The following is a 25,385-nucleotide window of genomic DNA, read 5'->3' on the forward strand; positions in this document are numbered from 1 at the left end:
ACTGAGATGCGGTATCTAGAATTGGGAGCATTGTTTCAAAATGAGGATTCGTAAGTTGGATATGGGAGGAATTTCCTCCCTCATGGTTATGAACACCTGGAATTCTCCAATCTATAGAAAGTGTAGAGGTTGAATCACAGGATATTTTCAAGTCTGAGACACAGGTTCTTGAACTAGAGGTTTGTCAAGGATTATGGACAGGAAAGTGGAGCTGAAGCCATTATTATAGGGCAAGAGTGTTCTACTCCTGCTTGTATTCTTGTTTGTTGCTGCCTATTCTGGCTCACTAATCAGGTTGACATGTATTGTGGACTGAAATGTTACCCTGACTGACTGAACAACCTCCCACCCCACCACTCCCCACCCACCCACTTTGTATATTTTGGAAGATTTCATGGTTACCTTTGTTCTGATAGTACCCCAGCCCAGAAATCACTCCCCCACACCCACCTCGAGTACACGGTACTGAGGGCGTGATGAACAGTTGGAGGTGCCAATCTTCAGACTAAATATTAAACTGAGGCCCCATCTGTTCTCTCACATAGATGAGAAAGATCCCACATACACTGTTTTAAGGGAGGACAAGTACATTCTCCCTGCTGACCTGGGGCCAATATTTAATCCTCAAGTGATAATCTGATCAGTATCACGGTGGTCTTTGTGGGAGCTTGCCAACCACAAACTGGGTATAGAACATGGAACAGTACAGCATAGGAACAGGCCCTTTGGCCTACGATGTCTGTGCCAACCATGATAAACTGAACCCGTCTTCCTGTATGTGATCCACATCCCTCCATTCCCTGCACATTCACGTGCTTGTCTAAATGCTGCTTAAACGCCACTATCATGTCTCCTTCCACCACCACTCCAGGCAGTGCATTCCAAGCACCTACCACTCTGTGTAAAGAAAAAACTTATCCCATGCAACTCTTTTAAATTTTCCTCCCCTCATCTTAAAGTTATGTCCTCTAGTACATGACATTTCTATGCTGGGAAAAGGATCCTGACTGTCCGCCATTATCTATGCCTTTCATACTTTTATAAGGTTTCCCCTCAACCTCAGACACTCCAGAGAAAACAATTTAAGTCTGTCCAACTCTCCTTATGGCTCTCACCCTCTAATCTAGGCAACATCCTGGTAAACCTCTTCTGCACCCTCTCCAAAGCATTCACATCCTTCCTATAATGGAGTAACCAGAACGGCACTCAAATACAGCCTAACCAAAGTTTTATATAGCTGCAACACAACTTACCGACTCTTATAATCAATGCCCTGACTGATGAAGGCAAGCATGCCACATGCCTTCTCTACCACCGTGTTGCCATTTTCAGGGAGCTATGGACTTGGACCCCCAAGATCCCCCTGTATATTAATGCTTCTAAAAGTCCTGCATTTATGGTTTAACATTTACTGTTTGCTGAGTTTCCTACTTTACAATAGTGACTATGCTTCTGAAGTGCACTGAAAGCTGTATAGTTCATTGGGACAGAGGTGATGAAAGCTGCTGGACACACAAACCATATTCTTAATTTGACCTGGTGGGATTTGAACTTTCAAGCTCTGGGCTACTGGTGTAGACCCAAAGCAATGAGCAGACCCTTGCAGCTAGAACAATTGAGTAGCCTTACTAGCTTTGGACTTGGGGAAACTCAGCTTTCTTCAGCTCCCCAGTGACTCGGTGAGAAAGTGAAAACGGGACAGCATTATGATCTGGATGACGGAATTGATGGCTATGTGGCCAAATTTAAGGATGATACAAAGATAGGTGGAGGAGCAGGTAGTGTTGAGGAAGCAGAAAGTCTGCAGAAGGACTTGGACAGGTTGGGAGAATGGGCAAAGAAGTGAAGATGAAATAAATACAGCGCAGGGAAGTGTATGGTCATGAACCTCGCTAGAAGGAATAAAGGCGTAGACTGTTTTCTAAACGGGAAGAGAGTTCAGAATTTGGAGGTGCAAAGGGACCTGGGAGTCCTAGTGCAGGATTCCCTAAAGGTTAACTTGCAGGTTGAGTTGATAGCAAGGAAGGCAAATGCAATGTTAGCATTCATTTGGAGAGGACTAGAATATAAAAGCAAGGATGTAATGCTGAGGCTTTATAAGGTGTTGGTCAGACCATATTTGGAGAACTGTGAGCAGTTTTGGGCCCCATATCTAAGGAAGGATGTGCTGGCATTAGAGAGGGTCCAGAGGAGGTTTACAAAAATGATCCTGGGAATGAAAGGGTTAATGTATGAGGAGCATTTGATGGCTCTGAGCTGATACTTGCTGAAGTTTAGAAGGATGGGGGGGACCTCATTGAAAGGCCTGGATAGACTCGCCCATGACTGGAAACATCTTCTTCATGTCCAGAGGGCACAGAATAGAAGGACGTCCCCTTAGAACAGGGATGAGGAGGAATTTCTTTAGCCAGAGGGCAGTGAATCTGTGGAATTCATTGCCACAGATGGCTGTGGAGGCCAAGTCACCAGGTATATTTAAAGTGGAGGTTGATAGGTTATTGATTAGTAAGGGCGTCAAAGGTTAAGGGGAGAAGGCAGGAGAATGGGATTGAGGGGGGAAAAAAAAATCAGCCATGATCGAATGACGGAGCAGACTTGATGGGATGAATAGCCTAATTCTGCTCCTATGTCTTATGGTTTTACCTTTGTCAGTATGGCTACTTCCTTTCCTACACATCCCCTCCCACAAGCCATCCACATCATCATAGTAGAATAATTTGGCAAGACTTGTTATCTAGGTTCACACAAAGAATCCTGGAGGAGACCAGTACCTATCCTTTCCCCACAAGATCCACAGAAGGCAAAGCGCCTTACAGGCACTCCGTCTCTGGGACCCCTTACAAAGAGGTCTCCAATTCTGGCATCTTACACATCCTCCTTTTCCAATGCTCTATCACTGGCAGCCACAACTTCAGCTGACAAGACCCCGACTTTTGGAATTCCCTCCCTCAATCTGTGCCTCTCTATTCTATTCCATGAGGAGCTCCTTAAAAACTGTCTTTGACCAAACCTTTCATCTCCTGCGCTAATATCTCATGCGCCTCAGGATCAGCCTTGCGACCATTTCTTGTATTTTATGGCCTGTACAAAAGAAAATTGTGATTGTGATCAAGTCACACAAATCTACAGCTTACCACTTCAACCCCGATACTACTCTGTGAACCCTCATGGGCTCATAGGCTGCAAACAGCTGCACGATCTGATCCTGTGAAGAAGAAATAGGATCATTAGCAGCCAGCTCTTTCCCAGTTGCACTGAAGATCTAAAGAGGGCGTAAGAAAAGGCCAACTTGTTCTTTAAAATACTGGCAACAATCAGCAACTGTGCAGAGAGAACGAGTTACCTCTGTTGCTGAAATCTTAATTTATTCTATCAAACCTGTGAGCATTTCCAGTATTTTCAGTTTATATTTTTCTACACAATCCCTGGTTCTCTGCCTCCACGGCCCAATTATCTCCCCCAGGATTCTGCCACATTACATGCATTCACCCCCATCCCTCTCCCCCCACTTGCTAAGTCAATAACAACTATGAATGAGCATCAAAGTTGTGAGGCAGAAGGTACTAGATCTGAATGCACAACAATAGCAGTAAAGACCAACCCTCTCCCTTGCTACTGTAGGTGGTGGACCTACAGTGGAGATTTCCCAGCACGGATTAGGGAACTAAATCAAAGGATGAGAAACAAGGACATGGTTGGTTCATCTCCTCATGGATAGGTTTGCGGTAACTTTGATATTAACTCGTCCCGTTGCGTGCAGGTAGAATCAGAAAGGGAGATCTTACTGAAACAGGATCTCTCCCTCTCCACGCGACTCAAAAAAAAAGTCCAAGATTGGTAACCACTGAGTGCTGGGCATGGAACAAAGTTAATCACTGCAAGTGTTGGTTAATAGTAACACAAAACTGTCCAGATTTACCTCTGTGCTCTCAGATGGCAGGTTTCCGATATAAACCTCATTCTTCTTCAGCCCTGATGGAAACATAAGAATTCATTAAATGGAGGTAAATAATGGTTCCTTCCCCCACCTGCTCCCACGGTCTCTGCGCCCTGAAGAGATACGGCACCATCGCAATCTCACTCAAGGGACTATTGCTCAACCGGAGCATTGCTAAGGCATTCATTCATGGAAAGCATGACAGCCAAGCTCAATGTTCTCCTGTCAAGTTACCAAAACCCATACGAATCAGTGAATGGACAAGGGACGCTGGCTTAATTTGCCACTTCCTAAGCTTACAAAGACCTCAAGGTTCCTGCCATTTTTGGTTTTTTTTGGTAAATGAAGTGCTAGGTTTGTGCAGGAAGCCTTGAAATTGCAATCTGGAACTCACCTTATTTAGTATAGAAATCATAAAAAGCAGGCGAGTGTCCTGCCACGTGCTTACCCATGTTCCTCACCTCCAGTCCCAGTCCCACACTTATCCATGTTCCAGAACCCGTACTCTAGCCATACACCTGGCCCAAGCTCTCAGACCCCTGCTCCAACAGCACCCGGCCCACTGCACTCCCAACCCTTGGGTCTAGCTGCATACCTGCCCACCTGTACCACTACTCCTGCATTCCTGTTTATGGAAAATCTGAAGCAGAGCTGCAATGGATCTGAATGCAAAGTCATTACGAGCATTTGGGGTTTTGAGAAATTTTGCTCCACATCTGTGTTATTTGGTCCGTTTCATAAAAATTATTTATTAATCTAATCTCACATGGACCGTCAAAGACACTGCTGTGGACAGGTACTTGATAGGGTGTGACCAGTGAGGTGCTCCAGGGATGTGGTCACATCACACAATGATTTGGATGAGTCGATCAAGCACTGTGGAAGATACATACATAGGCAGCAATATGGGCTGTGAGGAAGATAAAAAGGCTTCAGGAGGATATAGACAGGTTAAGTGAATGGAAAAGGACTTAACAATGGAATATATTGTTGAGAAGCACAAGGTCATAAAATGGTAGAAAAAAAATAGAAAAGTGGAAGATTTTTTTTAAATAGTGAGGACGTACTGGTATTTATGAAGACCTAGGTGTCCTCGTATACAAGTCCTTGAAAGTTAACATGCAGTCACATAGGAAGGCAAGTGGTGTGTTGGCCTTCACTGCAAGAAGATTCAAGCACAAGATTAAAGAAGCTTGTTCCAATTATACCGATCCCATCAGAAATGCTGTTTGTGTTTGGTCTCTCAGATTTTCCATGAACAGAAATGCAGGAGTAGTGTGGTACAGGTATGCCTCCCTCTGTAACTGGATCCTTGACTTTCTAACCAACAGACAGCAGTCAGTGAGGATAGGCAGCAATACTTCCAGCACGATTATTCTCAACACTGGTGCCCCACAAGGCTGCGTCCTCAGCCCTCTACTCTACTCCCTATACATTCACGACGGTGTGGCCAGATTCTGCTCTAACTCCAGCTACAATTTGTAGATGATACCACCATTGTAGGCCGTATCTCAAACAGCGATGAGTCAGAGTACAGGAAGGAGATAGAGAGCTTAGTGGAATGGTGTCATGACAACAACCTTTCCCTCAATGTCAACAAAACTAAAGAGCTGGTCATTGATTTCAGGAAAGGGGGCGGTGTACATGCACCTGTCTACATCAATAGTGCTGAGGTCGAGAGGGTTGACAGCTTCAAGTTCCTGGGAGTGAACATCACCAACAACCTGTCCTGGTCAAATCACGTAGATGCCATGGCCAAGAAAGCTCACCAGCGCCTCTACTTCCTCAGGAGGCTAAAGGCTTTTTTTTCCCTTTGATTCCCACCAACTTTTAGCGATGCACCATAGATCCTATCTGGATGTATCACAGCTTGGTATGGCAACTGCTCTGCCCAAGACTGCAAGAAGCTGCAGAGTTGTGGACACAGCCCAGTATGTCACGGAAACCAGCCTCCCCTCCTTGGACTCTGTCTTTACCTCTCGTTGTCTTGGTGTAGCAGCCAGCATAATCAAAGACCCCACCCACCCGAGACATTCTCTCCTCTTCCATCGAGTAGAAGATACAGCAACCTGAGGGCACGTACCACCAGACTTAAGGACAGCTTCTACCCCACTGTGATAAGACTATTGAACGGCTCCCTTACACAATGAGATGGACTATGACCTCACAATCTACCTTGTTGTGACCTTGCACCTTATTGCACTGCACTCTCTCTGTAGCTGTGACACTTTACTCTGTGCTGTTATTGTTTTTACCTGTACTACATCAATGCACTCTGTACTAACTCAATGTAACTGCACTGTGTAATGAATTGACCTGTATGATTGGTTTGTAAAACAAGCTTTTCACTGTACCTCTGTACAAGTGACAATAATAAACGAATACATATGCAGCAAGACACAAGGTTTGGAAAGACGCTTGTCATGAAAGAGTGTTGTGAAACTTCACCATATTTTTCCTGGTAAGGTGATCTCACTGAGATACACTAAATTCCTACGAGGCTCAGTTACTGGGAGTACTCAATAGATCAATAGGTTATTCGATAATCAGATCAGAGTTCACTGCAGGAAGGTGGCAAAGTTCAGCAAATCTTAATGAATGGTGCAGGTACAAGGGGCTAAACAGCCAACACCTGCTTCCATTTCAAGTGTCATGTTCTTTCACCAGCTTGGTATGTCCATTACCAAACCGTGGTGTTTATTAGGAACACAACAATCTCTAAATACTGTATGATTAAAAAAAAGAACATAGTGAACCTCATTTGCAAACTTCCATCGGGGTGACAGTTTTAAATTGTGTGGATTTGATATCAGATGGCTCAAGGTTGGCCTTAATTGGGAGCTGACTGGATGTGTGTGTAAGGAAGTCCTGCCAGACTCTGGGGAAGGCAAATGCAGCAGATGCCTAGAGGCTTTTTTTTCATGGCTTGAACCTGGAAGAATAGTTTCAGTGCAAGGGGTTGGCCATTTAGGACTAAGAAGAGGAGAAAATACCAAGTGTTGAGGGTACTCAATTGTCAAGTAAATTTGAGGCTGAAGTTTTTGGTCACCAAGGAAATTAAGGGTTATGGGGATTGGATTAGAAAATGGACAAGGTACCAGATCAGCCACAATCTCATTGCAAGGCAGAGCATGATTGAGGGGCTGAGGCAGAGCAGGATTGAGGGGCTGAAGGACTTCTGTTATTTCCCATGTATGCTACACTCACTGCCTTCCCATCTCCAAGCACATTGTACCCAATAGCATGTGGAAGAACCTTCACCGAAAGGACTGCAGCAGCTCACCACTACTGTCTCATGGGCAATAGATGATGGCCTCAGCAGTGATGCCCACATCCAAAAAAAAATGAATAAATAAATTTTAACACAATTTCAGATGATGAACCAGATCACAACTGGGAAAACAACTCATATTAAAAGACAGGAAGCAAGCCCTTTTCATTCACCTGTTGCCTTTTTTGTTTCTAATCTCTTGTTAGATGCTCCCTCAGTGCAAAACACCTTCTGTGCCAGCTGCCCATCACTGCTCTCAGGCTTTGCCCTGGGATGAACACAGAAAGAGACACTTCAAATTAAAAATGTTCCAGACAAAACCCGATGCTCAACTCATGCCAAACAGGTCACTGCTGCGCAGTATTACGCCAGGTCAGAACATCCCAAAGTGCTGCACGTTCCATGATGTACTGAATACAAGTAGAAGCTTGGATACTGCTGTAATGTAGCAACCAATATGCACACAGCACACCCCAACACTCAGATAAATTAGATAGTCTATTTGAGGATACTGATAGAGAGTAAATGATAGCCAGGTCATAAAGAGAAATTGCAATAGAGAAAGAGTAAAAGATTTTCATTTATTTAGTCCCTTTTGAGACATCCAATATTGTTTTATAGCTAATGAAGTTCATTTTGAACTGTAGCTATGATAGTAGCAAAAACAAAATGCTGGAAATATGCAGCAAGTCAAGCTGCATCTGTGGGAAGAGAAACAGAGTTAACGTTTCAGGTCTTTGACCTATTTTTACTTTAGATTTCCAGCATCTGCAGTTTTTTTGATTTTTAGTTACTCTGGTAAAATAGGAAACGAGGCATTCAGTTAGTTTATGTACAAACTAGCATTGTGATAATTATCAATTTGTTTTAAGCAGGTTGCTGGTTAATTACTGGCCCTATGACACCAGGAAGAACTCCCCTGCTCTTCTTCAAAATACCATGGGAGTTTTCAGAACCTTCTGAGAGCAAGGACCTCTATCTGAAAGATTGCATCCCTGACAGTCTAGCCTAGGTTTTGTGTTCAGGTCCCTGGAGTGTTATGCAAATCCACAACTGTCTGACTCACAGGCAAGAGTGTTAAGCACTACGCCACAAACTCCCCAGCAAAGCTTTGCCAGGATGATCCAACGTCCCACCGCCAGAGATCAGTGGAGGGAAACTTGCTACAGGTACCAGGGTGGTTTCCTGAACCTCTCAATTTTTCCCCAGGGCTGAATTGGTGGCCACAAGAGGACATAGGTTTGAGGTGCTGGGGAGTAGATATATAGATGTCAGGGGTAAGTTTTTTTTACTGAGAGTGGTGAGTGCGTGGAATGGGCTGCCGGAAACGGTGGTGGAGGCTGATACGATAGAGTCTTTCAAGAGACTGTTAGATAGGTATGTGGAGCTGAGTAAAATAGAGGGCTATGGGTAAGCCTAGTAATTTCTAGGGTAAGGACATGCTCGGCACAGCTTTGTGGGCCGAAGGGCCTGAATTGTGCTGTGATTGTTCTATGTTCTAATTCTTTCCCTCTAATGAAAAGAGGACCTGGGTAGAAAGTGCAGACTAATACAAGACAAGTTTTCAGATGTTTTAAAATCAGTATGCCATTTGAACCACAAATTCATTTGCTGGATATCAACACATATGTTTCAATTCCCCAATGCAATGGGATAACTGGTTTTCTTTTTAATTAGCAGAGCTTGGTTAGGACAGATTAGGTAATATAAACTGGTTTCTAGCTTGATGCACACCATCCACTAACTCACGCAAGTTAATGCATGCCTGTTGACATCTAGGCAGGATCAATTCTCCTGTAAAGCACTAATCAGTTGAATTGTTCACTACCTTTGCTGCCTTTATGCATAAAAAAGTGGTTTCCAAATTCACATCTTTTCATCACCTCCTAAAAATTGTACATCATTTTCTTAAGTAAAATAATGTTGAAAAGGACTCACATCCCTATCTTTTCCAAAGGCTTCCTCAGACCTGCAGAAGATACAATAGTCAGTCAGTTTCAATTCTGTAAAAGATATTCTGTCAGTTCAAGTTCCATCAACTAAGCGACTATGTTAAAAACTTTAATTAAGTGACACTGCTCAAGAGCTGCATGATTTCCCAGGTTCAAGGTTGCCTTCTGGTGGAGGAGCTGTGGAATTGATTTCTGATTCAATGGATTAGAACAGCGCATTCAGCAAGAGTCTGGAATCGCTGCCCTATGAATAAAATACATATGGAATTTAATTGATCTTTTTCAGGTTTTCCTTACAAGGATGCACAAAAGAGATTTAAAGGCCAGATACTAATCAGGTAGTCTGGAACAGCTGAGAGGGTTACATACTGAATAATATATACCTTGGAGTGTGTTATATGCTAGGATCTAATCGAGGGGTTCACGTACAGAATATAGAAGTTACAGACCCAAATCTGATGGTATCTGGGGAAAGAGGGTTCATCCACAGACCAAGGACATCCAGAGTAAGTCACAGATTAGAACTTAATTGGGGAAGGGAGAAGGGTGCTTTTGAATAACAGATACCCAGGAGCAAGTCACAAGCTGGAATCTCATCAAGTGGTCCATAGCAGATACTCAAGAGGGTGCAACAAGTTGGAATCTAAGCAAAGAGTTTGGCGAGATGGGGAAGTTATATGCAGAAAAGCAGATACCCAAGAGTTGTGCTTAGGCAAGTATCTAATCAGATGGTTTTTAACAATTTATATATGGACCAATAGGTACCTGGAAACTGATTCAGTCTGGAATTTAATTGAGTTTATCAGGTTTTATATCATGGAAAGCTACGCAGTAGTGAATTATGGGTTGGAGTCAATTGAGAGGCTTTAATTATATTAGTTCACAATATATTTTCACTTTTAAATTGGACAGATGAGCAATTGCAAATACAGAATCATACTGAAACAGGTCTTTAAAAGGAAAGATCCAATTTTGAAGGTAATTCAGAGGTCTTATCACCACAGGGGCAAAACTTTCATGAATAATCCTTCAGAGAAGGAAACTAGGATGGGAACATAGTGGCCATTCAAACCTGAGCCTTTTAGATCATTCAAAATGATCACAACTGATCCTGTGATCTCACTCCCTATGCCGTACAGTAAAACTCCAATAACCTGCTATCTGATTGTTTGGAAATCCCGATGGTTCGGGCACTTGTTCACCAATGCTAATTCCTGCACTCCCTTTAACACACCGGGCTCATTGCAAAATATATTATACTGCAGTGTAATATGTTAAAAAAAATGAATTAAAAGTGTTAAACTATGAATAGGAAAATCTGCCATAACAGCAACACTAAAGTCCTGAGGGTGCTGGATTAGAGTTTAACTGTATCAGGTGTTCAGCCATGTAAAAAAAGACTCATTAAAGCACAGAAGGCTACCATTTGTCCCAGATGAAGGTCCTTGACCAGAGACATTAACTATCCATTTCCTTCACAGATGCCGCCTGACCCGCCGAGTTCCTCCAGTAGCTAGCTTTTTGGTCCAGATTCTGGCATCTGCAGTTTTGTTGCCATTTGTTCCACTAAACCCGACTCTCCCCTCAGCAATCCAGGCAGTCCCAACTCTTAGCTTTCCTCAGAGCCCTGATTTTTTCCCCCTTCCTTAAATATTTGTTCAGTTCCCTACAGAAAGGCACAATTGTATCTGCTTCCACTTCCCTTTCAGGCAGTGAATTTCAACTTAAGATTCCTTGCTGCTTGAAAAGGTTTTACCCTGCCTCATACCTGTTCTTTTGTCAATCACTTAATATTCACAGCATCTGTTTCTCAACTGTTTTGACAATGAAAATAGTTTCTCTTTATTCACTTTACCTAGACCCTTCATGATTTTAAGCAGCTATCAAATCACCCTGCTCCAAAGAGAGCAGAGTGGTGCAACTGGTAGGGCTGCTGGCTCATAGCTCCAGCAACCTGGGTTCGATTCTGACCTCAGGTGCTGCCTGTGAGTTTGCATATTCTACCTGTGACTGCATAGATTCCTTCCCCCTTCCCCCCTTGAGGAATATATGCTGGTAGGTTAACTGACTACTATACCCCTCAGTGCAGGTTAATGGTAAAAAAATTATTCAAGGGGGAGTTGATGGGCATGTGAGAGAGGGACTAGGTTGAAAGGGCAGAGGGAAATAAGAAGAGGGGCAATAGAACTGATGGGATTGCTCCCCTGGGAGCTAGCATCAACACAATTAACCATTTTAAGATTACAGAGGATATGTGATACCACTAGAGAGCGTACAGATTTACAAGCATGATGCAAAATTTTAGCTTCTTTAACAGATTGGATAGGCTGGTGTTCTCTTCCTCAGAACAGAAAATGCCTAGGAATGAATTAAGGGAGGTAAAAAAAAAACTTAAAGGAACCCAAACAGTAAATGTATTTACTCTTGGCTAAGAGGTCAAAATCTGGGGGCAATGATTTAAAGTAATGTCTGGAAGAATTAGAGGAATGGGGGGGGGCAAGGGGGGAAACAGTCACCCAAGGGCAATAGCAACAGTATACCTTGCCACATTTAAGAAGTGCCTCGATGCATAACTGAAGAGCTGTGAACCACTGAATTACAAACCTAGTGATAAATGATGAGAATAGATTGGGTTGTACTTTTCAACAATATGGTCACTTCAATGCTGCAACTTTTCCATGATTCTATGCTCCTTAGTACCTTGCTTATCAAAATTCATTTCTCATTAGCAAATATCATCGCATTAACTACCATTGACCCAAACCTTCAAAAGATTTTGGTTGGGAGTCTCCAATCCCAACATCGAATTGACTATTTACATCCCTTTACAGTTGAATCAAACTTTCACCACCCATAGAAAAATGGCAATAATAAGTCAGATTTCTCTGTTAGAACAGTAACTTCTACGGAAAAAAGCAAAATGACAAGATGAAGTGACGTTGCCGTGGCCACCCTCACCCTCCATGATATCGTCGTCGTCCTCCACCACACCACGTGCTCCAGAGGTTCCCCTCGCCCCCTTATTATCACGTGACTGAACCCAAGCCAAACCTTTCGCTCCCCTCGCTTCTCCGAGCGGTTCAGAGGCCGTGAGGGGTCGGATTTGTCCGCTGGCGGCTCACGGACTAACAACATCGTGTTTTGCTTGGTATCTCGGCGAGTTCGGGGGCGGCAGGACTTTGACTTCCGCCCCGCAGTATTGGCGGGACGGCGCGGCGGTTACCCGTCGGCCCTTGCGCGGGCGGGAACGGCCGGCCGCCATTTGGTGCGTCGACAGCGCGAAGATGGAGACTTCGGGCAGCAAGTCGCCGGCAGTGGCTGTGCTACTGTAGGTAATGCCTTCATTGAACCACCAGCACCTTCCCACTCCCTCTGCACCACTTTTGCTTATTCCGACGCAGACCCACCGTGTCTGTATGCCGAATTAAACGAATCCCTTCTGCCTGCACAGGGTCCCTGTTCCTCCATCCCCTGCCTGTTCATGTGCCTGTGTCAACAAAGAACTCCTGAACGCCTCTACCGTGTGTGCTTCCACCACCGCCGCTGGTAGTCCCCTCTGGGCACCCACCACTCTGTGTAAAAAAAAACCTACCCCGCACATTTCTTTTAAACTTTCTCCCTCTCACCATGTGGGCTCTCAGCAGAACAATCCCATCGGTCACGTTACTCTTCTAATCCACCTACTGCCTCATTCCCTCTTGCAATACACTTCCTTGCATTCACTAAAATTTGCCTCTCCATACCTTTTTGATTTTCCATTTTCGTTGAACTATATTTGTCCTTTTGTTTATAAAAACGTTTTGGATCCTGATCCTCTTGTATTCCTTTCACTAGTCTTGCACCTTCCCTATCTCTCGACCCCTCTGGTCCCACCACCCCTCCCTTTCCCGATCCCCACCCCTTTCCCTGACATGTCCCCACCGCCCCCTTTTCCTGAGCCCTCCAGTCCCACCGCCCTTCCCTTTACCTGTGACGCCTTCCCCTCCCCCCTCTGGTTCCACCATCTCTGCCTTTTTCTGTCATCCTCTCTGGTCCCACCAGCACTCCCTTTCTCTTTCATCCCCCCTGGTCCCACCACCCCTCCCGATGGAACCCCTATCACTTCTGCCTGTGTATGGAATCTCCTATACCTCTACAATTCTCTATTGCTTCCACTAGCCCGAGTGCAATCCTTATCTCTGCAAATTCCTACAGACATCCACCTCTATCTCTATATCCTCTCCAAAAGCCACATTCCACTCTATCTACTCTTCCAGCACCTACCAATCTCTATTTCCGCAACCTCTTCCGTGGAACATAAGAGATGGGAGTAGGCCAAACAGTCTTTGGGGCCCTTCTGCTATTGAATATTATCATGACTGATCCAATCTTAGCCAGAACACCACTCTCCTGTTCTGGATCCGTTTCCCTTGCCTCCCTTGTAGTTTAAATATCTGCCAGTCTCAACCTTGAATATATTCAATGAGACTGCTTCCACAGTTCATTCTAACAATTTACAATTCTCTGAGAGGAGATCCTTCTGTCTGAAATGGATTATCCCATATCCACCCCCTAAGTTCTAGATACCCCCAATGGGGAAACATCCTCTTGGCATTAATCCTGTCAATCTTCCACACAATCTTCTGATTCAATATGATCAGCCCTCTTCTGTACCCAAATGAGAAGAGGCACAACCAGCGCAATATTTCTACAATCCCTTCATCCATAGAATCATCACAATGAACTTTCGCAAGTCTTTCCTTAAATACAAGAGACTAAAACTGTACATGGTGCTCCAGCTACAGTCTCACCAGGGCCTTGTAACTTTGCTACTCAACACTCGTGCAAGAAAAGCCAGCTTTCCATTAACCTTTCCATGTCAAACCTCTGTTCTAATATTTCGTGTTTCATGCCCTCAGATCCCTTTGCATGGAAACATTTTATATTTCAGTACATTTAAATAATATTCCTTATAAAGTGGATAACCTCACATTTTTCCACATTTTATTCCCTCGGACAACTTCTGTCCCACTCGATGTATTTATAAACTTTTTGCAGGCTCTTATGTCTTTGCAACTTGTTAATCCAGCTATTTTTGTATTGTAATTTGATTTGACCACAATATGCTCAGTCCTTTCATCCATGCCTTTAATATGAACTGTTATAGATAAGATATTTATTAGTCACGTGTACATTGAAACACACACAGTGAAATGCGTCTTTTTGCGTTACTGAGAATGTGCTGGGGGCAGCCCGCAAATGTTGCCACTCTTCTGGCACCAACATAGCATGCCCACAACTCCTAACCTGTATGTCTTTGGAATGTGGGAGGAAACCGGAGCATACCGAGGAAACCCACGCAGACACGGGGAGAACGTACAAACTCCTTACAGACAGCAACAGGAATTGAACCCAGGTCACTGGCGCTGTAATAGCAATACGCTAACCACTACACTACCGTGCTGCCCCCTACACTACTGTGTACTGTCTCAGCACCGATCCCTGTGTCATGCCACTAGTTAGTGATTACTAATCTAAAAATGATCTATTTATCCTGGCTCTGTTTTCTGTTAGTTACCCACAACACTATGCACTCTTATCCAGTAATCTTTTGTGTGGCATCTTACTTAATATCAGCTGCAAATTCAAATATACCACATCTATTGGTTCACCTTTATCTACCGTGTTTGTTTAATCTTCAAAGGAACTTGTTAATATTCCAGCTTTTTCCCAATGACGGATGTCAGGCTAAATTACCTATAGTTTACTGCTCTCTGCCTACCTCCTTTCTTGCATAGTGACATTACATTTGTCATTTTCCAATCCTCTGCTTTCCACTATACAATGCCTTCAGCTGCCTTATTTCTAATCTCTGGAGCTCCTATTCTTAATCTCTCCACTTCCCTCTCTTTTAAGACATTCCTTAAAAGCTCTCTGACTAATCTTTAATACCCTGTCCCGTTAGCCTCCTAAGTGTCTTGATGCAAGTTTATGATGCTTAAGTGAAACTTGACGCACTTTATTATGTTAATGGTGTTATTGAAATTTATTTGTTGAACTGTATCAGTTATTTCTTTAAATCTCATGTTCATAAACTCTGTATCAGGCATGGTAGTGTAGCGGTTAGCGTAACACTATTACAGCGCCAGTGACCCAGGTTCAATTCCGGCCACTGTCTGTAAGGAGTTTGTACGTTCTTCCCGTGACAGCATGGGTTTCCTCCGGGTGCTCGGGTTTCCTCCCACATTCCAAAGGTGTATGGGTTAGGAAGTTGTGGGTATGCTCTGTTGGTGCCAGAAGCGTGGAGACACTTGCAAGCTGCCCCCAGAACATTCTAAACAAAAGGTGCATTTCACTGTGTGTTTCAATGTACATGTGACTAATAAAGACATCCTTTCCTTTCTCCACAGATGGTACTGCTTCTGTCAAGTATTTCCTGCATCTTCTGATTTTTAAGAATGTGGCTGCCGTAGTATTCTGCTTTTGCAGAAAAGATGCATTGAGGCAGATGATGAGAAAGTATAACTGCTCCACCTCACTGTCAAAGAGTCAGATGCTCTGTTTTAATTTGAGATATCTTTGGTGCTGACACTTTCATTTCCTGCCCTTGTCTAACCAGCTGTTCCTGGATGATTTTGCTCCAAGGTGTACGATCCTGGCTTCTCCACTCTAAGCAACTGGAGTTCCTCATTCCTGTAGAAGTTAATGTTTACGGTTGTCTTTACTGATATCAATTATCATTTTTTAAAATCATTTCTAATATTTGAACAAACTGTTTCCCTTGAGCAGAGGTAAAACCCATGAGTTTCATGGAAATCTAGACCTCTTCCTTCACGGGAAAATTGGTTGAGGCTGGGACTCAATTGGAAGTTTCACCAACAGAGGTTGATAAGAGTTGTGACGAGAAGTCATCACCCTTGTAATGTTACAAAAGAACGGAACACTGGAAGAATTCATCAGGTCAAGCAGCATCTGTGGAGGCAAAAAGTGTATGTCGACGATTCGGGTTGAGACCATACATCAGGACTGAGAGGGAAGAGCAGAGATTGTCAGTACGTGGCAATGCAAGGGAAGGGTGAGACAGGCTGGTAGGTGATGGATGGGTGGAACCAGATGAGAGTGGGGGTGGGGAGAAGATGGGCATATGGAACCAGGAGGGAGGGGATGGTAAAGGTGAACGAAGGGTGAAGAAACCAAGGTGGTTGAGTGAGTGTATGTGTGGAAGGAGAACACTGGGAGGGAGTCGGATATCTGAAATTGGAAACTTCCATGTTTGCACCCAAGCGGAATATGAGGTGCTATTCTTCAAACTTACACATGGGCTCACCATAGCAACTGAGGCCAAGAACAGACAGGTCAGTGTGGGAATGGGAAGGAGAGTTAAAATGACATACAGTTGGGAGGTCAAGATGGCCATCGCAAACACAGAGCAGCTGCTCCACGATGTTAAACCTTTCCTGAGTATTTCCAGATTTTTCTGTTTTATTTCAGATTTTAGCATCTGAAATATTTTGCATTTTCATAAGGTTCTTGTTGGACACTGGTATCCAGTGAGGTATGATTAAGGTAGATCAATGAAGTCATTATATTGTTTGGCTATAATCTCTCAGGTGGGTGTGAAGGATCCAAAGCACTTTGAAGAATAATAGGGGAATTATTTTCTAATGTCCTGGAACAAACAGTTGTCAACAGTCAGCATCATAAGATGCTTTGGTGGCTAATGCAGTGCTTTTAGGAGTTTGCTGTGCATAGTTTGGCTGACCCCGTTAGTACAGCAGTCACCAGAAAAGTGACCCCCTTGCATTCACTCATCACCTGATTAAGAAGTTGTTTGTTGATGGTAATTTCAGGGGAAGTAGGGTTGTGGGTGTCAGTCAGGGTTTATTGTATTACGATAATGCAGAGATCGGAAAATCAGAGGAGCACTGTCTCCACAGCACAATGTGATCAACTGCACTTAGAGTTAATTAAGGGAGGTGGCTGCAGAAAATAACGGTCAGTTCACTCGTGCCTTGAATGCTCCTACTGGGACTGATTGTGTTTCTGTTAAACAGGAATGAGTACAATGGCTGTAGATGGAAAATGTGTGTATTTGTTTCAGCTTCTGTTGAATTATCAGGTGTCTGTAGAAGTGGAAGTTGCTGTACTTTTCATCACACAAGCTCACAATGGCAGGAAGGTGGAGTTTGAAGGCTAACGAGAGGAGCAGGCTGTGTGGAATAGCCCACATCTTCAACAGGCAGTGGTCTACGGAGGGAGGGCTGCTTTCTGTCTGGATTCACAAAGTAAAGGAAAATGTAACTGCTGGATTGAAAGACTGCTGACTTCTCAACAGCCTGGGTGTTCATACAGATTAATTTTTTGACTGAACAGTTAACATTTTATGAAGTCAAATATCGGTTCTGGTCTCTGGATTTGCCTTGTGATTTATAGCCTGTGGTTGGAGACTAGTATCACTGTACTGTGTCAGTTCCCTTGCATTGGAACACAAGCCTGTGGTAGTGCAAGTCGGGTGATTGTTTACCATGGCAAAGTGGTTCAAGGACTTCCAGCTGAGCTTAAAGACCCGACCGAAGCCAGAGGGCACTGGGGTAACCCGGAGTGGGGCAGACTCTGAGGGAACAAACAGGAATCGGCGTGCCACCCAGAGCGAGGTGACCCCGCGGGGAGTTGGCAGAGAGATAAAAGGAGCTGCAGAGAGAGGGCATGGAGAGTCGGGGCTGGGGAAACTCGGAAAAGCGGTAAGTGCTGGCATACAAGGAAAATCTACCAGCCTTCAAGGAAAGACTGTTGGCACCACTCTTTTACGAGGGAAAACTGAAGCAAATAAAGGCCCTGCTCAGGGAAAAAATCCCACAGGACTGATTAAAAATGGATTAACTATAAAGAAGGATAATGGGAAACCAATCAAAGGTTCTGGGGAGAATGGGAATGGTATCCCTGGAAAAAACATCAAAAATTCCCTTGTGGATACTGGGAGTGGTGATGAAGCTGGAAAGCCGGTCAAAAATCCATCGTTAAAACGGGGACAAAATGCCAGCAAACCAGGACAAAGTTTTTCTGGGAAGCTCAGTTTAAATCCAGGGAAAATTACAGGGAAGAGCCCAGCCAAAACCGAATTGAAAACTGATCCAATAACTGGGAAACCAGACTCAAAAACTGGAAAGGCCGATGTAAAAGTGGGGAAAACTGATATAAAAAGTGGGAAACCTGACCTGAAGTTAAAGAAGGCAGATTTAAAAACAGGAAAGCCAGAAACAAAAACTGCAAAGACCCCTGATTTGAAAACTGGAAAAACTGACCTGAAACCAAGCAAAACAACTGGCCAAAATCCTGGGAAAACTGGATTGAATCTTGGAAAAATAACAGGGACCAACCCTGGGAAAAATGGATTGAAATCTGGGAAAACAGGACAAAGCCTAGGGAAAACAGGACTGAATCTTGGAAAAATAACAGGGACAAAACCCGGAAAATCAGCACAAAACCCTGGGAAGCTCTCAGGATCAAACTATATTTCATCCAAACACAGACTGATCAAAGTGGAAAACCAAGAGAAAAATGGGAAAAATCTTCTGAACAGGATTCAGAGTGTGAAAAAGGAAGAAGAAAGTGGGAAAGCCAAACAGGACACGGTAAGCATAACGAAGTGGTTTAGCACGTCCTAAGAAAGTACTTTAAGTGCAGTGATGAATTACGTAGCAGCAGTTTTCTCATTGTCCATCCTAAGCATCCAGTAGACAGCACCTGTTTAATTGGGAGCAATTAGTAAGGCAGACTTGCATTTGTGAAGTGCATTTCTGACCACAGAAGATCACAATGCACTTTGTTTTTGAAGTGCAGTTGCTCTTGTAATGTTGGGAATGCAGTAGCTAATTTGCATATAGCAGTGTGATAACCTCTGTTTTTCCCTAGTTAGGTTGGTTGAGGGATAAATATTGTCCAATATGATAGGAAAACTCCCGTGTTTTTAGTCAAGGTAGCTCTGGGATCGTATATGTCCAGCTGACAGTATGAGAGACATGGTTTAATGTCAAAAGTACAAAGGATCCTCTGTGCTGCATTAAAGTGACATCTTGGATTTTGTGCCCAAGGCTCCAGTGCGTGACTTGATCTTACAATTTTCTGAATTTCAGAGTTATATCAAATATTTTATTTGGGAAAATTCTTAAAGTCTTATTGTCTTCATTCCACCAATAGCTTGCTAACCAGGCGGATTGTTTAGTATGCTGCAAAGCCAGATCGAGTCCAGAATCCCTGTCAGTTAGTACACTTTTATATCTAGCTTTAGAGCCCATGGTGGTGTGTAAAGGTAAACCAAGCCAGTGACCAAACTCCCAATCACAAACTCCTGCTGGGCAGTGCCTTATGTTGACACCGTGTCTAGAAAGGTTCTGGCGAGGATGAATTGCCCTCCACAATTGAATAGTCTGCCAACTCCTTGCCTTTGCTTGTGTGTAAGGTTGAATGAGGTGCAAGAGAGTGATAGGAATGTGCGTCATCCAAGAAACATAACATTAGATGTAAGAGCTAGAGGACCACGCAGCTGTTGAGCCCTGCTTCACCATTGAGTAAGATTGTGGCTCACCTTCACTTTCCCACCCAATCCCTATTTCCATTGATATGACTGAATTAGAAAAGCTTGTCAATTTTGCCTTCAATATACAGAAAAACTGACTGCTGTCTGGGATAGAGAAATTCAAAACTCCATAGCTGATAGAATAAAGGAATTCCTTCTGATGTCAATCTGATTTTTATAATCAGAGCAAAATCCATTTACTGGAGTTCGTTCTGTTTATTATTAGGTCCCATTCAATAAGTTTGAACCTCCAGACTGCAGCTCACTCCTGATGAACGTCAAGTGAGCCTTACTCTGCAACTTGTCTCAGTCCTACACCCCTGTAGGATTCTCTAAGCTCTTCCATGTCATTGGCAATTGTCTTCAACTTCCTAGGTTCTACACTTTGGAATGACCTCAGGAGTGCATGAGTATGAATCTGATATTAGCATTCTGGGCTGGTATACCATGGCCTTGCAAGTAAAATCCTCTGAAGGTGCCTTGGCATGTTTCAGTTAAGTACACTAAATAAATACAAATTGTTGTTTCTGAGAGGAGTATGAGAACAGACAGGATTAGGGTTATGTCATGCCATTGCAGATCTGGGCATTTTGGGAATCCTGAAAAGAAAGGCTCTGACTGTATAAGGGAGGATAGCAATGTGTTCCTGATGTAATAAATCTACAATAATATTGTAAGAGAATCGTATTCCTTTTAATTCACTTAAACTTAGGTCCACTCACAAGAATGGTTCCTCATTTTATTCTACTTCTGCAGTTTTACTAGGTTGCTCTCCACAGTGGCTGACACGACCTGGATCCTTAAACATGTTTCTAGTATCCTTGGTGTTTTTCTTTTTTCCTTTGTCTCATGAGTTCATCCTTCGCACATGTTTAGGTTTGAATGAGATGGTAAAAGAAAGTACTCTTCAGCCGGAACATGAAACCATGTAGAGATGTAGCACAAAGATTTGTTTTCATATTTTCTCATAATGTAAAAGGAGACCATTCAGTGTTCCCATTGTTCCATATTTCCCAGCGATCTCTATCATGTACCCATAAGCTCCCCCATCTTCCTGATTTTCCTGCCGTCCACCTATAATCAGCCAGCACATCTTTGGGACGTGGGAAGCAAACAGGTCACCCAGAGGAAAATCATACAGCACAGGGAGAGAATGTAAACTCCACACTGGTAGCAACCAAGGTCAGGATTGAACTCGAGGCAAAGGAACTGCTGCACCCATGCACCCGGTGCTGTTTTTGTTTCGTTATATTTTGCATCAAGTAGAAATGTGAAGAGATTATGACAGCTCTTTGCTACCAATACCCTGTGTTATTTTTTCAAATATTCTGTAGGATTAGGGATACACTGTTAGAATTTGAATCCAGGAAGAGCTGGCTAATTGGATACACAGTTGGCTTGATGGTAGAAGGTTGTTTCTGGGACTGGAGGTCCGTAACTGGTGGTATGCCTCGGGTCAATGCTGGGCCCATTGTTGTTTGTCATCTATATCAATAATTTGGATGAGAATGTACAGGGCATGGTTACTAGGTTTGCAGATGACAATAAAGTAGATGGGATAGTGGACAATGAACAATGTTATCAAAAATTACAGGGAGATCTTGATCAGCTGCGTAAGTGGGCCGAGGAATGGCAAATGGAATTTAATTTGGATAATTGCGAGGTGTTGCATTTTGGAAAGTCAAATCCAGGTGGTACTTTCACTGAACGGCAGGGCCCTAGGGAGTGTTGTGGAACAGAGGTACCTTGGAGTACAAGGACATGGTTCACTGAAAGTGGAGTCACAGGTAGACAAGTTGGTGAAGAAGACTTTTGCTATGCTGGCCTTCATAAGGGCATTGAGTATAAAAGTTGGGAGGTCATGGTGCAGCTGTACAGGATGCTGAACTCCGTGTTCAGTTTTGGTTTCCCTGCTATAGGAAAGCTGTCATTAAACTGGAAAGAGTGCAGAAAAGATTTACAAGGATGCTGCCAGGATTTGAGGGCCTGAGTTATGGGTAGAGGTTGGACAGGCTAGGAATTTATTCCTTAGAGTGTAAGAGACTGAGAGGTGTTTTTATGGAGGTGTATAAAATCATGAGAGGCATAGATAGGGTGAATGCACTCAGTCTTTTTCCCCAGAGATGGGGTATCAAGAACTAGAGGGCATGGGTTTAAGGTGAGAGGAGAAAGATTGAAGAGGAACATGAGGGACAACTTTTTTACACAAAGGGTGATATGCATGTGCAATGAGCTGCCAGTGGAAGTGGTTGAGCCAGGTACAATAACAACTTTTAAAAGACAGTTGGACAAGTACACGGATTGGAAAGATTTAGAAGGTCATGGGCCAAATACTGGCAAATGAGACTAGCTTGAATGGGGCAGCTTGGTCGGAATGGACCAGTTGGGTGGAAGGGCCTGCTTCCATGCTGTATGACTCTGAATTTGCAACAATGTATGAAATGAGTTTTGTTCATGGATGAGACTAGTTCCTATATGCAGGTGCATTTTGCATGTTTCCCAGCTTAAAAGAAAAGAGTGAATGGAATGCCTGTCATCTCTTGTTTTATGCACTTAAGCATAAGAAGACAGTAGAAAAGAAAGGCATGCATTTCATTGGTACTCTGTCTAGTTAAGTACTTTCAAAATATGGTCACTATTGTTGGCTATACTTTGAAAGTACTTAATTAGTGTAGAAAATGAGAAGGCCAATGTTAGGATCCACAAACAGCAGTGCAATAATGCCCCAATAATTTGTTTGTTGCGTAATTGGTTGAGGGGTAAATATTAGCTGAGATAACAGGGAGAACCCGCTGCACTTTGAAATAGTGTCATGGGCCTCTAGTATGTACCTAATTTGGCAGACAAGGCCTTGGGTTGAACATTTTGTCTGAAAAGAAGCATGGAGTGAATGCAAAGCCCAGCAAGAATGGATTAAATTTTAAATTTTTAAATTTTATTTTATTTTTACAGCGTGGTAACAGGCCCTTCCAGCCCAACAAGTCCACGCCACCCTTTTTTTTAAACCCAAATTAACCTCCTTGTACATCTTTGGAATGTGGGAGGAAACTGGAGCACCTGGAGGAAACCCACACAGACACAGGAGAACGTACAAACTCCTTACAGACAGCGACGGGAATCGAACCCCTATTACTGGTGCTGTAATAGCATCACGCTAACCGCTACTCTACCATGCTGTGCCGGAGAGGGAAAACTGAGGGAAGACCTGTCACTTTCCACAAGAAAACAAGCATGTTGATGCGGGCAGGTTCCTTCACTCTAATCATCTGACTCAACTCTTCCCCTTGCAGATCATCATTGTGGAGGATTATGCAGATCCTTATGATGCCAAGAAACGAGAGACAGGACAGAATGAGGCAGAGCGGGTGGGGGAAAACGACGGCTACATGGAGCCATACGACGCACAGCAAATGATTACAGGTAAAGTGTCTGAGATGTAGGACCGCTTAGCTCAGCTGCGCTAAGGCCAAGGTCTCGATTACTTAATTAGTCAAGTTCTATATTAATTACTGGGTATTTTTCATTCCAAGGCCACATTGCAAGTTCATGAATTCAAATACAATGAGATTCCACATGACTCTGGTACTAATATACATGTAAATGATTTCTTTGAATCACAATGTAACCACCTCCTTGCCATAAGATCCTCACTCCCTTTTGTGGCAAGCTTCAGGCTCCAGCAACGAATCAATGGTATATCATTACAGTAGGGTTCTGGTAACTCAAAGAAGCACCTATTCTGTGTCCAGGCAGTTCTACAGTCAATGTTATCAGTGCTTTGCAGCCAAGTCTAAACCTACCATTATGTGATTGACTGTGCACTTCACCTTTCCAACCAGGGATACTGAATAGTGATAAGGCATAGGAGCACTGTCTGACTTGCTAAATGCCTCATTCACTCCAGTTTACAGTTCAAATAATGTGATCTGCTGACTCATTGCAGACCTGGAATCCAACTGGGATCATTCCAGCTTGTGTGGTTTGTTGTAATTCCCACTGAGTTCCTGGGGAACTCTATGCCATTTTTCCTTACACCATCACTAGTGTACTCATTGTTGTGCTGCTGGAAGATACACCTGGTAGAATGTGTTTCTTCTTGGTCTTCTGACTGCGAATGTTTCAGAGCGGGAAGATTAATCTTACAGTGCTCAACTCAATTGAGCCGTGTTTTATTACTCCAATGCGAGTTATCTCATCAATCCTGATCCCTGAATGGGCTACTTGTGTTACTGGGTTAATATCCAGAGGCCTGTGGTATTGATCTGGAAAAATGAGTTCATATTCCGTCATGGCGGCTGGAGAATTTAAACCTGATATGCTGTAATTAAATTCAATTTAATACAGTTAACGTATTTGGAATTGGTTACAGATCATAGAAATTCAAACTAAAAGCAGAAAATTTTTAAAATATGCAGTGGGTCAAGCATTATCTGCAGAGAGAAACTCTTGCTGTCTCGCTCTCTCCCTCTGGGATGGACAGTAAACTTCAACTTGGCCATTGATGTACATTCCCTCATTGAACCAAAAAAAATTTCCAGTTTTGCACTTGTGGCTTGCCTGCGCCTTTGGTGTACTGAAATCAAGTCTCACTGTGTTGCTGTGAAATGTACCCATCAAGGATTGAACCACATGAACTAGGAAGGCAGCAGGTTTTCTCTCTGATCTCCTGATCTCAGTACTTGGCACTGTATTTGCTCAGTGCACTGAATCAGGGATGAGGAAGGGTAGTCTTTGCTATAAAGTGCAAATGTGGGTGACAGGTGAGGACAGAAGCCTGCAAATGCTCGTTAGTATGTTTCACACGAAAGGTTATATTAAATGGCCAGTGGGCACCTGTGGAACTGTACCCCAAAATTCAGCATAGTGAAGCGAGACAAAGATTCTGTTATTTTTTCCCAGGATCTTAACACATTAACCTGCAGCCTTCAAATGATACCTAATCAATATTTTCTGATTAGTCTCATCTCCTCCTAAGCTTTTGATGCTGACACCCTATAATCCAAACCATGACCCTCTCATTTCTTAGGAATACAGTTCTCTTTAAAGCACCCATGTGGCTTGGTGGCTGCATCCATAGCCTGGCACAGAGCCCATGGTATGTGTAGGGTGTAATTTGCAGTATAATCTCACCAACCAAGGGAGACTGTGCTGATGAGACATAACACAGAAAGCTGGCGTTGGTACAAGCTTTAGAGCGGTCCCTTCCTTGCAGCCCAGTTCCTGTGACCGGGTCAGGAGTGGTTTTCAGAAAGTGACGCCTTGCTGGCGGAAGGCGGTGAGCTTTCTTCCTGCTCTCATGTGAGGGAGAGATAAGGGACGCCGGGGGAGGTGGAAGTGACCAAGTTAGTGATGACCTTTGGGGTTGTGATCTCTGAACCTAACTCTAGTGAGTCAGATGCTTGAGAAATGTTGATATACAGCACAGCTAATGTCAACTGTTAATTGTACCTCTAAACTTTTCACACCACCCAAAATCCACCTCCCTCTCCACCCCACCATTCACAGTAAAATTGCTTGAAAAGGAAGGCCCTTCACTTGTGTATCCATGTTTCTAAGAAAATAAAAAGGGGTTCTTGTATAATTACATCTCATCTTTTTTTCAAACTATGAATGGAGACAAACTGCTTTGTGGATAATCATATTTAATGTAAATTTGTATCCTTTTTAGAA

General features: G+C 43.4%; 1 protein-coding gene and 1 long non-coding RNA gene across 2 annotated transcripts in view; one reads left to right on the forward strand and one right to left on the reverse strand.

Annotated features, from left to right (window-relative positions):
- Nucleotides 1-3,127: 3,127 nt before the first annotated feature.
- Nucleotides 3,128-9,173, reverse strand: LOC127587441 (uncharacterized). The gene is made up of 4 exons (XR_007958777.1): nt 9,147-9,173; nt 7,382-7,476; nt 3,920-3,972; nt 3,128-3,205 (listed from the first exon to the last, which is right to left on the reverse strand). It is a non-coding gene; the product is annotated as an uncharacterized LOC127587441 (long non-coding RNA).
- Nucleotides 9,174-12,278: 3,105 nt separating this feature from the next.
- Nucleotides 12,279-25,385, forward strand: part of LOC127587440 (SH2 domain-containing adapter protein E-like) — a 42,541-nt gene continuing 29,434 nt past the window's right edge. Inside the window, exons 1-3 of the mRNA XM_052045762.1 lie at nt 12,279-12,488; nt 17,241-18,771; nt 23,006-23,135. Of these exons, the coding sequence (XP_051901722.1) occupies nt 17,665-18,771; nt 23,006-23,135 (1,237 nt within the window). The 5' untranslated portion in view covers nt 12,279-12,488; nt 17,241-17,664. The remainder of the gene's footprint in view (nt 12,489-17,240; nt 18,772-23,005; nt 23,136-25,385) is intronic.

The sequence above is a fragment of the Pristis pectinata genome, chromosome 40 (genome assembly GCF_009764475.1).
Source record: "Pristis pectinata isolate sPriPec2 chromosome 40, sPriPec2.1.pri, whole genome shotgun sequence".
NCBI classification, from domain to species: Eukaryota; Metazoa; Chordata; class Chondrichthyes; order Rhinopristiformes; family Pristidae; genus Pristis; species Pristis pectinata.